This window comes from Bos javanicus, chromosome 26, assembly GCF_032452875.1.
Source record: "Bos javanicus breed banteng chromosome 26, ARS-OSU_banteng_1.0, whole genome shotgun sequence".
Lineage (NCBI taxonomy): Eukaryota > Metazoa > Chordata > Mammalia > Artiodactyla > Bovidae > Bos > Bos javanicus.
This window is the reverse complement of record NC_083893.1, coordinates 30,241,949-30,259,268: the sequence shown is the minus strand read 5'-3', so window position 1 is coordinate 30,259,268 and position 17,320 is coordinate 30,241,949. Positions and strand designations below refer to the sequence as shown.

At 36.2% G+C, this 17,320-nt stretch overlaps 1 protein-coding gene across 3 annotated transcripts in view; it reads right to left on the bottom strand.

Moving 5' to 3' along the window:
* Nucleotides 1-17,320, bottom strand: part of MXI1 (MAX interactor 1, dimerization protein) — a 98,760-nt gene that overhangs the window by 63,081 nt on the left and 18,359 nt on the right. For all 3 annotated transcript variants that reach the window (XM_061403427.1, XM_061403426.1, XM_061403428.1), the window contains exon 2: nucleotides 17,122-17,254. In XM_061403427.1, the coding sequence (XP_061259411.1) occupies nucleotides 17,122-17,254 (133 nt within the window). The remainder of the gene's footprint in view (nucleotides 1-17,121; nucleotides 17,255-17,320) is intronic.

Here is a 17,320-nt window from a genome sequence, read left to right as displayed (position 1 = left end):
AGTTCTAGTAAACTACTGAACCTGAGGGGACTGTGGGAACCCATAAATTTGAAGCCAATTGGTCAGAAGTTTGGGTGGCTGGGAACTCTTGAACTCATGTCTGGATCTGTAGTGAGGTCACTCATGTTGGAGACTGCATCTTTAAACTTGTGGAGTCTGCTAACTTTGCAAAATACACCATGATCAAGTAGGGTTTATTCTAGGACTGCAAGAAGTTTAAGATTCAAAAAACTCAATGTAATTAACCATATTAACAGAATAAAAAAGAAAACCCATAGTATAATCTTAATAGATGAAGAAAAAGCATTTGACAAAATTCATACATCCATTCATGATAAAAACTTTCAGCAAATTAGGAAAGAAAGGAATTTCCTCAACTTGTTAAAAGGCATCTACAAAAAAAACTACACTTATACTCAGTGGTAGAAGAATACATGTTTTCCCATTATCAGAAGCAAGGCAAGGATGTTCCCTCTCATCAGCTTGTATTCAATACTAGAAGTCCTAGCCAATGAAATAAGGCAAGAAAAATAAATGTCATACAGAATGGCAAGGAAGAAGTAAAAATAGCTTTATTGTGCTGTGCTGTCACTTCAGTCATGTACAACTCTTTGTGACCCTATGGACTGTAGCCCTCCAGGCTCTTCTATCCATGGGAGTCTCCATGGAAGAATACTGGAGTAAACAACATTATATAGTGCATATTTAGAAAATTCTAAGGAATATGCAAATTACTAGAAATAAGAAGTGAGTTCAGGAAAGTTAGTTTATAAAGGCCATATATATTTGTAAATTCAATTGCTATTTACAACAGCATCAAAGAATATTAACTACTGTAACAAATATTAACTCAACAAAATATGTGCATTACCCATACTATTAAAAACTACAAAATATGTGCATTACCCATACTATAAAAAACTACAAAATACTGTTGAATTAAAAAAAAACACCCTAAATAACTGAATAAATGGGGAGACATACCATGTCCACACACAAAACAGTCAATGTTGTTCAGATGTGTCAAGTCCCCCCAAATTAATCTATCGATTCAATGCAATCTCAATCAAAACTCCAGTAGGCTTTGTTGTAGAAACTGAAAAGCAGATCTGATAACATATGTGAAAACGGAAAAGACCTACAACAGTAAAAGGAACTTTTGAAAAAGAAGAACCAATTTGGAAGACTTACACTACCTTATTTCATGACTTATTAGAAAGACTACAGCAATTAAGATAGTGTGGCATTGTAGTAAATATAAATATTTAGATCAATGGGACAGAAGAGAGAGTCCAGAAATAGATTCACATATATGTGGTCAATTCATTTTTTATGAAGATGCCGAGGCAATTAAATGTAGAAATGCCTTTCCAATAAATGATACCGAAACAACTGGATGGCCATTTGCCAAAAAATGAACTTCAACTCTTACCTTACACCTTCTATAAAAATTTAAATTAATCTTAGATCTAAATGTAATACTAATATTATAAAACTGCTAGAATAAAAACATTAAGAGAAAAATTTTATGATGTTGAATTATGCAAAGATTTCTTAGGACATAACAAGCATGTACTTTAGAAGATAAACATGTAAACTGAACTTCATCAAAAAATACAACTTTTGTTTTTCAAAAGACACTATTAAGAAAATGATAAAGGCAAACCACTGAGGACAAGACATCTGCAAACCACATATGTAATAGAGAACTTGTATCCAGAATTTACAAAGAAATCTTACAACTTAATAAGAAAACAAACAACTCAATAAAATAAAAAGCAGAAGATATAAAAAGATACCTCACCAAAGAAGATACATCAGTGGCAAATAAACACATAACAAAATGTTCAAAATTACTAGGAAAGTGCAAAGTAAAATGGTGAGATACTATGACACACCCACTAGAATGCTAAAATTTAAAAGACTGACAATACCAAGTGCTATCCAGGATTTGGAGTTACTGGAAGCACCCTACACTGCTAGTTAGAATGGAACACGGTCCAGCCACTTTGGAGAATAGTTTGGTAGTTTCTTTATAAAGTTACATACACAGTTACTATGAGACCCAGAATTATAGGTAGCTAAGAAAAATGAAAACTCATTTCCACAGAAAGATCTGTTCATAAATGTATACAGCATCTTTTCTTATGATAGCTAAAAACTATACACAACCTAATGTCTATCAACTGGTAAATGATTAAACTATGGTACATTCATACAATGGACTCAGCAATATAAAGGACTTAACTATTGAGTCACAGGACAACATGAATGAATTTCAGACAATATTACACCAAGTGAAACAAGTCAGACACAAAATAGTGTATGTATGATTCCACTCATATGAAATTCTAGAAATGGAAAAACTATAGTGACAGAAAAGAAAAGTGGAGATAGGAAACTGACGATAGGAGCATGAGATAATTCTGCTTGAGGTGATAAAAAAAAGTTCTGTATCATAATTGTCTTGGGGATTTACGACTTTATACACGTCAAGTCACTGAATCATAACCTAAATATTGAGGAATTTTATTGTATAGAAATTACACTGCAACAAAACATTTTTTTAAAGTTATAAATCTCATCCTGCAACTGGCGCAATACTCTAATCTACCGCAAAGTAGTCAAGAATGAGACTAAGACATCATTTCCTTATTCCAAAAACTAATAATAAAAATTACTAGAAAATGCATATTTTTAAAACATAAGTGATTTGGAGACTATCTGGACTTTTCATCTACTTAATTTTTTTGTTTTATTTCTGGCATATGATTAATCTGCTGTCAGTCAAGAGTACAAACAGTCAAATCTTAATCTTCACAACAGGAAGTCAACAGATAACAAGCAGGATAAGTTTATAACTTAGAAATATGAAAGCAAACAGAAGAAGAAACTATTAAATTATTGGAAGTGGCAGCCTCTAGGAAGCAAAAATTGGATGAGGAGAGATGAGGCAGAGGAATGTTATTTTTCTTTATAATCCAATTAGTATTAACTTTTATAACTACATACATATACTTTTTTAATATTAAATGTAAAATAAAAGATAACAGCTCTCTATTCTTAGTGCCAGAAATTAAGATGAATCTAATATATACTAAAGTTATACAATATTTGTGAAATAATCATTTCTTAGGTTAAAAAAAGCAATAACGGAAACCACAGAGGATTGTGACGATTAAAAATAATGCTCTTAAATGTATTTTCAAAAGTTCAAACAAGACACTTAAAAAGACAAAACACTAATCATCTAGACTGCTTCAACATTCTAAAAATCCTTAAAAATGGAAAAAATATCAGTGATTTCCTAAATCATTTGACTTCCAAATTGTAGTTCAGTATTTTAGGAAGGACTCAGGCATGAAATGAACATTTGATAGACACTTGTTGAAGGAAAAAAAGCCAAGTGGTACCATAATTAATAGCACTACTCATAACAGAAAGCCCATAGATTCTAATTTCCATTGTTAATATACTCCATTCTTTGCTATAGTACTAGAAGCAAACATAGATGTAATACGTGTAGCTATTTCAAAGAACCTTACTGTCTAAAGGAAATATATCACATAAAAAAGTGATTCTCAAAGGGAGTAAGGGAGGAGAGGTTGGTAGGAGAGCTGAATTCTTGCTCTGGTTGTAGTAGGAGAGTGGAGGTGACACTCCCCACTCCTTACTGGTTTATTTCAAGTTTTAAAGGAATCACTGCTGTGGAGATCATTTTGTAATGTATGCGTGCCTGTGTGCTCAGTAGCATCCAACTCTTTGTGACCCCATGGACTGTAGCCTGCCAGGCTTCTCCGTCCATGGAATTTTCCAGGCAAGAATACTGGAGTGGGCTGCCATTTCCTACCCTAGAGGATCTTCCTGACCCAAGGATTGAACTCCTGCATCTCCTTCATTAACAGGGGGATTCTTTAGCACTGTGCAAACTGGGGAGCTCTTTGTAATGCACGGAAATAATAAATCACTATTTTGTACACTAGGAACTAATACAGTATTGTTAGTCAATTATAATTCAAAAAAAAAATCAAGCTCATAGAAAAGGAGATCATATTTGTGGTTACCAGAGGCCAGGGGTGAGGGGAGGGATAATTGGATGAAGGCAGTCAAAGGTATAAATTTCCAGTTAGAAGGTAAGTATCAGGGAGGTAACGTACAACATACATGAAAGTTGTTAAGACAGCAAATTCTAAGAGTTCTCACCACAAGAAAACAAAAATTCTTTTCTGTTTCATTTTGTATCTATATGAGATGAATGTTCCCTAAACTTACTGTGATAATTACTTCATGATGTATATAAGTCAGATTATTAAGTTGTACACCTTAAATCTATATAGTGCTGTATGTCAATCATATCTCAATAAAACTGGAAGAAATAAAAAAGGAATCATTGCTTAATATTCATTCATCCATTCCATTGTTAGTTCTTCTTAGCATCTATCATATGTTCAAGATCCTTCACTATTTTACTGCAATAAATAGGACAGGTAAAGAGGAGAGAGAAAAAGTTGGCTTAAAGCTCAACATTCAGAAAACTAAGATCATGGCATCTGGTCCCATCACTTCTTGGGAAATAGATGGGGAAACAGTGTCAGACTTTATTTTTGGGGCTCCAAAATCACTGCAGATGGTGACTGCAGCCATGAAATTAAAAGACACTTACTCCTTGGAAGGAAAGTTACAACCAACCTAGATAGCATATTCAAAAGCAGAGACATTACTTTGCCAACAAAGGTCCTTCTAGTCAAGGCTATGGTTTTTCCTGTGGTCATGTATGGATGTGAGAGTTGGACTGTGAAGAAAGCTGAGCACCGAAGAACTGATGCTTTTGAACTGTGGTGTTGGAGAAGACTCTTGAGAGTCCCTTGGACTGTAAGGAGATCCAACCAGTCCATCCTAAAGGAGATCAGTCTGGTTGTTCATTGGAAGGATTGATGCTGAAGCTGAAACTCCAATACTTTGGCCACCTCATGTGAAGAGTTGACTCATTGGAAAAGACCCTGATGCTGGGACGGATTGGGGGCAGGAGGAAAAGGGGATGACAGAGGATGAGATGGCTAGATGGCATCACCAACTCGATGGACATGAGTTTGAGTGAACTCCGGGAGTTGGTGATGGACAGGGATGCCTGGCGTGCTGTGATTCATGGGGTCGCAAAAAGTCGGACACAACTGAGCGACTGAACTGAACTGAATCTTTTTTTCAAGTTTTACCGATACATATTATAAAATTCATGCATTTTTAAGTGTTTTTGTAAAAAATCCAATGAGTTTTTGTAAACTTACATATTTGTGTAACCATTACCACAGTCCACTTTTAGAACACTTTTATCACCCCCAAAATGCCCTAATGTCCATTTGCAGACAATTCCCACCCTTCATCTACCACTAATCTGCTTCCTGTCTCTATAGTTCTGCCTTACAAATGCAAACTTCATATAATGGAGTAATGCAAATATGTACTTATATATCTGACTTTGTTCACATACTTTTTTTGTGTTTCATCTATTTTGTCATATGTATGAACACTTTTTTTTTTTTTATTACTGGGTAGTATTCCACTGTATCATGTACTATATTTTGTTTATCCACTCACTAGCTGAGGGACATTTCAACTGTTTCCAACTTTTGCTGACTATGAATTAATGCCATGACCATGCATGTTCAAGTCTTCCTGTGGACTCCTGTAGAATAAGAGATCTTCATCTTATAGGACAGTTGCCTTACACTTGTTACACTTTACCATTAACATCCAAGTTATTTTTCACATTTGTAAAATGGTCAACAATATGAAGCACATAACAATACTTAATAAATATTAAATTCCTACTGATATTTAAAATGTTCATTAAAAGAATAAAAGAAACATGTTTCTCAGCTATTTCTGATAATATGGGTCTTAAAATGTTAAAAAAAAAACACATAATTTTGTCTCCCACGAGTATATGTTACAAATAAACTGACAATGAGAATAAAGCTATTAAACATCCCTAGATCCATTTCATACAAAGCAATCAATTAAGCCTAAATTTTTCTAAAAGTCTTCTCAAAATTATGTCAACATTTGGTTTAAACATTACCTTCAGGTCTACATAATCATGCTCAAAGTATCCAGTCATTCATTTACTTAGTATTTATTGAGTACCTACACTGGAAATATAAGTACTCTAAAATTTCAGTCTCTTCTCTCACATAGCTCACATTCCATCATCCATTTTTTTTGTTAAAAGTAAATAAATAAGGCAGGATTTATTAAGAAAATTGCACCTATACACCATACCTGGGGCACTATATTCTTACAATGTTAGATAACCACCATGTAACTCTTTTAAACCACACACATATGTATGGCTGTCCTTTTGCTGTCCACCTGAAATTATCACAACATTGTTAATTGGCCATATTTCAATATAGAATGAAAGTTTTTAAAAAGTGTTTAAATTTTATACAAATAAATCATTCTGTTTTTTTAAACAGTCAGTGGACTAAATACAGTGTTTGGTAAATTCCACTAAAATACAGACTAAGCTTTAGGTAAACACCCTCCCCCCTTGCCCAATAAACAATGATTCTATAGAAAAATGAAATTCAAAAACTTCTTTTTGACATATAGCGCTAATTACAGGAATATAACCTGCCTTCCAAAGGACAACTGAGTGGGTAACATGTTAAAATGATAAAGTGAAGTACACCAAACCTTTAGAGCCAGGCCTAGAAATCTACATTTTAAATTGTAACTTACATGCATTTACTGTTACCAACGAAGACTATAAAAATCAATCCAACAGACTAAGTATTAATGACAGTATCTAGAGTTTTTGTGAAGACCACTTGTTCTGTTATTCACATAGAAGACATAGGATTACGGTGATCAAAATTAAAAACCTAAAAATTTACTTCTTCTAATACCAAGGCAAACTTACCACATTTTACTCTCCAGTCTCTTTTATTACATAAAAGGAAAAGTTCCTTAAAGTTCCTCAAAGAGAATCCTAAATTGCCCCTAATTAATCAAAATGAGAGTAAAGGAAAATCAGTTGCTTTATCAAAATATATGACTGACTAAAGACTAAAATTATGTTCTTCTATAATTTAAAAATTCTCATTTCAAATGGCTTCAAAGCTCTCATTATGTGGCCTCCACAAATGGTGTTTACATAGTGTTCTCAAAGACTATCAAAAGTATTTCCCATGATAAACAAAGACAAGGAAATAAATACCACATGGAAATCCTTTTATACAATGTCATAAAACTAAATAAAAACAAAATCCGTTAACACTTTTCCCTGAAATGTATGCAGTAACGTTAATAACAAAATTGTCTACTAAACCAAATAATTTCTCTTATAAAAAATTCATTCAGTTCAGTTCAGTCGCTCAGTAGTGTCCAACTCTTTGCGACCCCATGAATCACAGCAGACCAGGCCTCCCTGTCCATCACCAACTCCCAGAGTTCACTCAAACTCATGTCCATCGAGTCAGTGATGCCATCCAGCCATCTCATCCTCTGTCGTCCCCTTTTCCTCCTGCCCCCAATCCTTCCCAGCACCAGAGTCTTTTCCAATGAGTCAACTCTTCGCATGAGGTGGCCAAAGTATTGGAGTTTCAGCTTCAGCATCAATCCTTCCAATGAACAACCAGACTGATCTCCTTTAGGATGGACTGGTTGGATCTCCTTACAGTCCAAGGGACTCTCAAGAGTCTTCTCCAACACTAGTTCAAAAGCATCAGTTCTTCGGTGCTCAGCTTCCTTCACAGTCCAACTCTCACATCCATACATGACCACTGGAAAAACCATAGCCTTGACTAGAAGAACCTTTGTTGGCAAAGTAATGTCTCTGCTTTTGAATACGCTATCTAGGTTGGTCATAACTTTCCTTCCAAGGAGTAAGTGTCTTTTAATTTCATGGCTGCAATCACCATCTGCAGTGATTTTGGAGCCCAAAAAAATAAAGTCTGACACTGTTTCCCCATCTATTTCCCATGAAGTGATGGGACCAGATGCCATGATCTTAGTTTTCTGAATGCTGAGCTTTAAGCCAACTTTTTCACTCTCCTCTTTCACTTTCATCAAGAGGCTTTTTAGTTCCTCTTCACTTTCTGCCATAAGGGTGGTGTCATCTGCATATCTGAGGTTATTGATACTTCTCCCGGCAATCTTGATTCCAGCTGTGCTTCTTCCAGCCCAGCGTTTCTCATGATGTACTCTGCATAGAAGTTAAATAAGCAGGGTGACAATAAACAGCCTTGACGTACTCCTTTTCCTATTTGGAACCAGTCTGTTGTTCCATGTCCAGTTCTAAGTATTGCTTCCTGACCTGCATACAGGTTTCTCAAGAGGCAGGTCAGGTGGTCTGGTAATCCCATCTCTTTCAGAATTTTCCACAGTTTACTATGATCCACACAGTCAATGGGTTTGGCATAGTCAATAAAGCAGATGTTTTTGTGGAACTCTCTTGCTTTTTCGATGATCCTGTGGATGTTGGCAATTTGATCTCTGGTTCCTCTGCCTTTTCTAAAACCAGCTTGAACATCTGGAAGTTCACAGTTCACGTATTGCTGAAGCCTGGCTTGGAGAATTTTGAGCATTACTTTACTAGCATGTGAGATGAGTGCAGTTGTGCAGTAGTTTGAGCATTCTTTGGCATTGCCTTTCTTTGGGATTGGAATGAAAACTGACCTTTTCCAGTCCTGTGGCCACTGCTGAGTTTTCCACATTTGCTGGCATATTGAGTGCAGCACTTTCACAGCATCATCTTTCAGGATTTGAAATAGCTCAATTGGAATTCCATCACCTCCTCTAGTTTTGTTCATAATGATGCTTTCTAAGGCCCACTTGACTTCACATTCTGGGATGTCTGGCTCTAGGTGAATGATCACACCATTGTGATTATCTTAGTTGTAAAGATCTTTTTGTCCAGTTCTTCTGTGTATTCTTGCCACCTCTTCTTAATATCTTCTGCTTCTGTTAGGTCCATACCATTTCTGTCCTTTATCGAGCCCATCTTTGCATGAAATGTTCCCTTGGTATCTCTAATTTTCTTGAAGACAAAACATAAGAAATTTCACCATAACACTATGTTATGGAATCCCTATATCTCCTTGAATGCATGTTAAGTTTAATCAGTGAACAAGAATATACTGTGGATCTATAGCATTTTCACAGTAACCTATTGTAAAAAATTAAACAAGTGCACTCTCAGAATGGAACTTGTTCATATGCAGGAGACTTCCTATAGGAGAGAAGTCTGCATCTCAGAAAAGGGCCCTCATCTGGCCATACTGCTACCTTGATCTTATACCTCTAGCCTCCAAAACTGTGAGAAGTAAATTCCTGTTGTTCACAAGCAAAAAAAAAATTGTAAACAAATTTAGGCTATTTACTTATTCTCTGCACCAGCATCTGACATAAATAAAAACTGCCCTGTCTATAACATCTTACTGACTTGTATTATTTATCATTTTTATTATATACACTATCTTTCCAAATATATCACAAACACACATAACAACAATTCTATGTATAAGTTCAATAAATTTGGTTACAAATTACTTTAAGGGAACAGTTTCAATAGCTAGCAAATAAGCAAGCCAATTGCAAAGGGTAAAAAAGAGCTCTGGTGGGAAAGCATTAAAGTAGGAGGTACAGACCACACACTTCAGGCACCTCCCAGAGCAGACAAGGAAAACACTAAAACACAGAAAATTCAGGCTGTAGTCACTGAGTCTTAGTTTTTAGGCAGATTATCACTGAGGACTGTTTGCTGATTCCAGAGAAACAAATCCCAGGGATTTCACTCATCTTCTAGTTGTACCTGTAAAGGTTACTTTGCACATCAGTCCAGTTTCCTTATTAATAAATAAATAAATTCCACTTTACCTCACAGAAGTGTTCTGAAATTCAAAAGAAGTAATAATGTACATTAAAGGAATCTGTACACAACTAGTATATTAAATGCAAAGTGTTACTGTTACTATTATTGAAAATGGATTCCACCCTTTGATTCAGCAATTCTACTTCTTCAGGTCTATCCTAAGGATCTAGGTGGACAAATGCACGAAAGTATCTATATAAAGATGTTCACAGTAGCCCTGTATGGGATGAAAAATTAACATTTTAAATGTTATTAACAGATAATTGGCTTAACAAATTATGTTACACACATGAAGTAGAGTATTATGCTATAATCAAAAATGATTTAATAGACATGAACTTGAAAAAACGTTCAGGATAAGTGAAAGCAGGATTGCAAAGGTTCACAATCCCAAATGCCTTCTTTCATCTTTCAAACCTGATCAGGTCCTCTATTATGACCTTCATAGGCTCCTCCAGCTTTCTTCTATTAAGCTCATCATAACTTGAAATAATATATTTATATGTTTACTTGATAACATCTGTTAGATGATAATGAAGAAGGTATATTAACACATATGTGTATACAGATACATACATACACACACAGACGGAGGGGGAAAAAAGTCTGCCAGTATTTTAATATGTCAGAAGCCAAAATGAAAATTAAAATATACAAGCTTAAATTACATTAGCACTATCGAACAGAAATGGAATCTGGATACATATTTTGTCAAAACCACACCACAAAACCTCTTTGATTAGATTAGTATTTGGGAAACTGTCTTCACTTAAGGAAAAACAAAGAATAATGCTACAATATATCCAAAAGGAGGCAATGCTGTTTCATTTGTAAAGAGAAATCCAGAAGAGAAACCTTTCTTCAGGCCAAAAGTCCCGCCTGGTTAGAATTATGCATATACTGCTTAAAATCAGGCTTGATATTAAACTCAGTCACTTAGAGCTATAAGGCTTGGACAAATCACTTAACCATCCCTAGTATGAGTTTTAACCATAAAATATATGATAATATCTTACCTTCATAAGGCAGAGAGCTATACCAGATGAAATCCAGAACTCCCTTTCTGTGATTTGTGATCTTTTATACTTTAGCATCAAATGACTATTCTACCAAAAGCCTTTTATCAAATAAGAACAGCAGTTGTTCCACCAACTTACAAGCCATGATCATGAAAGTCTCCTTCAATTATACTTCTACAGGGGGATATATTTTTCAGAAATCCAGCAACCAGAAACTTATGCTTCAATACATCTGAGTTTGTTAAAGTATATAAATAATTCTTCAGAAGTTTTCATTTAAACTTGGTTTTAGTGGAAGACAAAATATCACAGAACACATAAGATCACATCATTCAACATATAGGAAGTACCTGAAGAACAATACTAGTATCATTAAGAGTTTAACTACTACTAATTTCTACTTTTGGCCTTGAAACTTTGAGAGTTCTCTATTAGACAAAGATCCAGTTCTTTAAGACAGAATAACTGAAAAATAAAGACTAGTAATAAATTTCTCAAAAATAGGGCTTCATTCAATTATCCTGTGAACAAATAGGTGCATGTTTAAGAATAAAAATAGAAGATATATGTCAAACTACTTCCACTAGAAAAAAAATCCTCTACAACTATTCTAGAAAAAGAATTCACCCTACTCCTGCAAAACAAAAACCCTAAAAATCCATGAAGATGACAGACAAAAAGGATACAAAGCTGAAAATGTAACAATACATCATTCCCTCAAAAATAAGGCTAAAACATTTCATTATTTTGTAGTTTAAAAAGGTTAAACTAAAGTCTTAAAAGCAAAAGGAAAGTTGTTTTGTTTTTTAGGTCCTCAATCTGAGCAGATAGTACTGAAATACTGCTGCTGTTATAAGATTCTTTAGTAGCCAAAGAATACTAAAGAAACAACTTGAAATTCAACAATAAACTGGTTAAGGTATACCTCGGAGGTACTGTGGGTTTGGTTCCAGACCACTGCAATAAAGTGACTCACAATTTTTTTGGTTTCTCAGTACACATAAAACTTAGGTTTATACTACATTATAGTCTATTAAATGTGTGACAGTATTATGTCTAAAAAAAACAATATGCATACCTTAACTCAAGAATATTTTATTATTTAAAATGCTTACTATTGCCTGACAATGCAGGGTTGCCACAAACCTCCAATTTGTTAAAAAAAAAAAAAAAAAACAGTATTTGTGATGAACAACAGAGGGAAGAACAATAAAACAAGGTATGCCTGTATTTTCTACTTTATAGATCACCTTAAAATAAAGAAAATTACTGTATGTGTGTCACAATCTCATACCAGTATTTACTGCCAATATTCGACAGATTTCTGGTTCTTTGCATAGACAAGTTTTGGTATCATTTTACTCTCATGACACAGGATGATAACTGTATTCTTTAATATTAATTGTATTTTATACGTGTAGTTTAATATTAATTGTAGTATTTTATACATGTAGTCTAATACATGTGTTTAAAAGAACTGGCAGATTGAAGATTTTTATTCTTCAAATACTGTACATTGTTTTCCTTTCCAAATGTATTGTCAGTAATATCCTTCCAAATATAAAGCAATCAGAGTTCGCCAAAGCAGAAGTTGCACGTTCTTATATTATTTCTATTCAGAGTCTAATATAATACTTGGCACAAAATAAAAACTCAGTTCCAATTCCAGATAGTCTACTTGGAGTTTGAAAAACCTTCCATTCTTCAAAAACCTACTGTTTAAAGAGCACTGTGATAGTTACTGGGGATAAATCTTTAAGCAGAAGAGATTCAATCCTTGCTTCCATGGGGTTTTTAGTCCAATACATGAGACATGAATTTATCAATCATATATTTCCTACAAACTGTGATAAACACTGAAGGAAAAGTGCGGATGCCATGAGGTATGTGACCACCTGATCCACTTTGGCAGATGAGAAAATGCTTTCCTGAAGAAGTTATTACTGAGCTGAAGCAAGCGTGTAATTAGTGATAACTTGGCTAAAGGGGAAGAAAAACAATTCTCAGAAGAGAACAGAGTATGTGCAAAGACCCTGAGGTAGGGGAAACGTGGTGTATTAAAGGAACTGAAAGAAGGCTAGCCAATATAATTCATCAGAATTGCATTTGGGACAAGACTGGTTGCAGGGATACCAATTAGGAGGGTCACAAGAGCTGTTCAGGTAGAAGTAATGGTATCTTGGATTAGGACGGTAATAACAAAGCTAAGGGGAGAAGGCAATGGCACCCCACTCCAGTACTCTTGCCTGGAAAATCCCATGGACAGAGGAGCCTGGTGGGCTGCAGTCCATGGGGTCGCTAAGAGTCGGACACGACTGCGCACCTTCACTTTGACCTTTCACTTTCATGCATTGGAGGAGGAAATGGCAACCCACTCCAGTGTTCTTGCCTGGAGAATCCCAGGGATGTCGCGGCCTGGTGGGCTGCTATCTATGGGGTTGCACAGAGTCAGACACGACTGAAGCGACTTAGCAGCAGCAGCAGCAGCAATGAAGCTAAGAGAAAAGGCAGGTTCAAGAGATATGTAGGAGAAACTTGGTGTTACACCAAAGCCATGTCGGTGTAACACCAATTACACCAAGCTGTGTTAGTAGAGTTTTAAAGATGAGAGATCTTGGTATTTTTCAGTTGTGAAACCAAATAGTAAAGAAGCTGGGAATTTATCTGATACTGCTCAATAAGCCAGAGAGCAATTGCTGCCAGTTCTCTAATAGCAGTAACACCTTAGCAAGGGTGATTTTTAGGAAGTGTGCCAGAAGGCCATGAACCAAGACTACAGTAAAGTCAACCATGAATTTAAAAAATAATTATGTACTATATATCCCATGCCCTAATTGTCAAAAGGATCCCAAATGATAAAATTAAACTTTCATGGCACATTCTTTTAATGTCACACTGTATCACCCATTTTCTCTCCTTTGTACTTCTATGAAAGCAAGGTTTCAAGACTTGGGAGAAAGAAAGAATAGGAATTTATAATATTATGAGTCAACTCTCAGCACAAGTTTATAAAGTAACATTTTATATCAGGAATATCATATTATACCTGAGAATATTAGGGAGGGAGTCAACATTGTATCTTAAGTATGCTACAATGTCAGGGAAACAAATGTTACTTTATGACATACCTTCAAGACGCTTAATAGAACAGCAACTTCCTTATGGGTACATATTTGATAGGAAAATAAGACACATACACTTATCAACTCTATTCCTTTCCTTGTTTCAGATGACTAACATATGAAAATTTTTACCAGTTTTATTTGTTAAAATCTTCATTAAATGTAGTAATAACAGGGAGTCTACAGTGTTCCCTTACAAATGAAACAACACCACTATCTCCCCAATACCCCAGTACTAGAATTTGATCATTTGCTCCCTACTCTATGGAGCAGAAATCTTAAAACATAAAGAGAAATAATTTCTAGTGTTCCCCTTTAACATACTAGTTCTCATCCAAAGCTTCTGCTGCTGCTTCGAAATCACTTCAGTTGTGTCCGACTCTGTGTGACCCCATAGACACCAGCCCACCAGGCTCCGCCGTCCCTGGGATTTTCCAGGCAAGAGTACTGGAGTGGGGTGCCACTGCCTTCTCCCTCTCATCTAAAGGCTCCACCCTAAATCCCACATATGGGCAGACCTTTAGATAATATATCCTAAAATCTTTTTTTCTTTCTTACTATTTATATTTCCATGAAAAATTATTAGTCTTAGGTGGTCCAATGCACATGTAATTATTTTCTCTTGAGTACTACTAAGAATAAAGTGGCATATTTGTAGTCTTATAAATTTTCTGACGTGCTGTGCTAAAATACACAGTAATTAGCAATGTGGTCTGACACACAATGCTATGCTATGCTAAGTCACTTCAGTCGTGTCTGACTCTGTGAGACCCTACAGACGGCAGCCCACCAGGCTCCCCCGTCCCTGGGATTCTCCAGGCAAGAACACTGGCGTGGGTTGCCATTTCCTTCTCCAATGCATGAAAGTGAAAAGTGAAAGTGAAGTCGCTCAGTCGTGTCTGACTCTCAGCGACCCCATGGACTGCAGCCTACCAGGCTCCTCCGCCCATGGGATTTTCTAGGCAAGAGTACTGGAGTGGGGTGCCATTGCCTTCTCCGCTGACACACAATAGTAGACTCCTAAAAAGAACACTTGGAAGGCAATGGCACCCCACTCCAGTACTCTTGCCTGGAAAATCCCGTGGGCGGAGGAGCCTGGTGGGCTGCAGTCCATGGGGTCACTGAGAGCCTGATACGACTGAGCGACTTCACTTTCATGCATTGGAGAAGGAAATGGCAACCCACTCCAGTGTTCTTGCCTGGAGAATCTCAGGGACGGGGGAGCCTGATGGGCTGCCGTCTATGGGGTCGCACAGAGTTGGACACGACTGAAGTGACTTAGCAGTAGCAGTAGCAAAAAGAACACTAGCATGAAAGAGAAATTCCAAGCCAAGCAAAGTATAAGTCAACAGATGACAAACACATTAATGACCTGTAACATAACTGGTAAAATCTAGAAATACACATCTAATGTATGCCTTTGTAATTCTTGAGTTGTCAGTAAAAATGTCACATCTGCAATGATGGGATGGTGTACTGAATGACCAATATAGTAACTGATCTCTAAAACTGTCAATAAATCAGTGTCACAGAACTTCAGGGGAAGGACAGACCTTGGTGAGCATGTACTTAATCCCCTCAAACTATGACAACAGTTAAGGACAGAGAAAAAAATGTAATGAGATCATATACTTGATTTCTAGAAAGTAGGAAACAATCAATATATACTCATACCATGGCAGAACCCAGGCTTGATTTCCTATCTAGTACTCTTCCCATGCCTCAAAGTAAAAAAAAAAAAAATTTTAGTCTATGCATGGATTGGAAAATTCATAAACTCCTGAATATAGGTTTTAATTGCTGATACCTTAACCAGAGAAACTGTGAAGGGCAGGAAAATTTATAAGTAATTCTTGTTTAATGCTGCCTATTTTGTTTAATATGCTTACATATTTTCATCCCAAACCTGCCAAACCACAACAAACACTGAAGACCCACACATAAACATAAATACAGCATAATACACTTAGGGCTAAATAATTTTATACTTTTAAAAATTATTTAAAATGTACAGAATAGTCTTAGCGAAGAAAAGAAGCCAAAAAAGGAGACACAGAGTTAAAGATACTAGTGACTTGCCACAGTAATGTTAGAAAGGCAGAGTGGAAAGATCCAACGTTCTGAGCACTGTTATCTACAGGAACCTCAGGTTTTCTGCATCAATGAGAAAGAGCCCCTACTCGCTCCCTCCCAACCCACATCTTCAAGTGCTACCCAACTTCCTGTCTGGAGTTCTCCAAAGTCTCCCGGCAAACTTAGTTACTCAGAGAATGCTCTGTGCCCCTCCAAAATGAACGCTTACGTTCTCTAGAAAAAACTTTGGAAAAAACATTTAAATCCTTTCATCATGGAAAAGGCAAGCACCAGCTGGTTTTAAAACAGGCTTTTTGAAAATTTCATGAGATGAATCTTTAGAATACATAGGCCCTCTAGAACAAAAACACTGAAAAGACAGCCAGACACTACCAAAAATTTTCAAAAAAATAGAAGTCAACTATGTCTGAGTATATATCCAAGTAAGCATTTTCTAGTATCTGTTTTGATTGAAGGATAAACATCTTCTTTCCTTTTTTTTTTTCTTTTTGCTTTAAGAGCTCCCTTACCAATTAACTCTTATCATCCTTAAAAAATACAGACCATGACCAACTTCCTACTGCATCTAAATATTTTTATTTCTTTACCAAAACCCTTGATTCTGCTTTATAGCCTCCTTATTTCTGATTTTTTAAAATTCTTGCATCTCTCAAGTTTAAAGCTGGCCCAAGATTACTTTTAGCATATGGCTGCATGCATGGACACATGCGGCCGAATCTCTAAACTTACTATCCGTCTCAGTCACAGAGGTCTACATTTGATAATCCCCAGCAAGAACTTCTTTGGTTGTTTTGCCAGATTCTATTCTTTGCCTTCTACACAAAGTCAGGTTAGGATTCCTAGATTTAATTATTTTAAAAGGGCCAAATTCTGAGGGATGGTGATAAAGGCACTTGCTTGGCTGACAGTGTTGCTCTAGACTTGCTATTAGAGGTCAGATGGGTCAGCGCTTCTGCCTGAGTCTATGCTCCCTCCCTTCAGGTGCCCTTTCCAAACCTCTGCAGCTCAATACCTGTTGGCAGTGCTGGTGTTGCTGCTCCCGCTGCTGTGTTTCTGTGCCCGGCTCAACCTCCGTGGGGGCTTTGAATGCTGCAGCCGGGGGCTCGGCATGGAGGGGAACGTTGAGGCGTAGCCATGTTCACACTCTAAACAAATGGCAAAAAAAAAAAAAAAGAGGAAGAAGTAAGAGGGTAAGAGGAATATACCCAAAT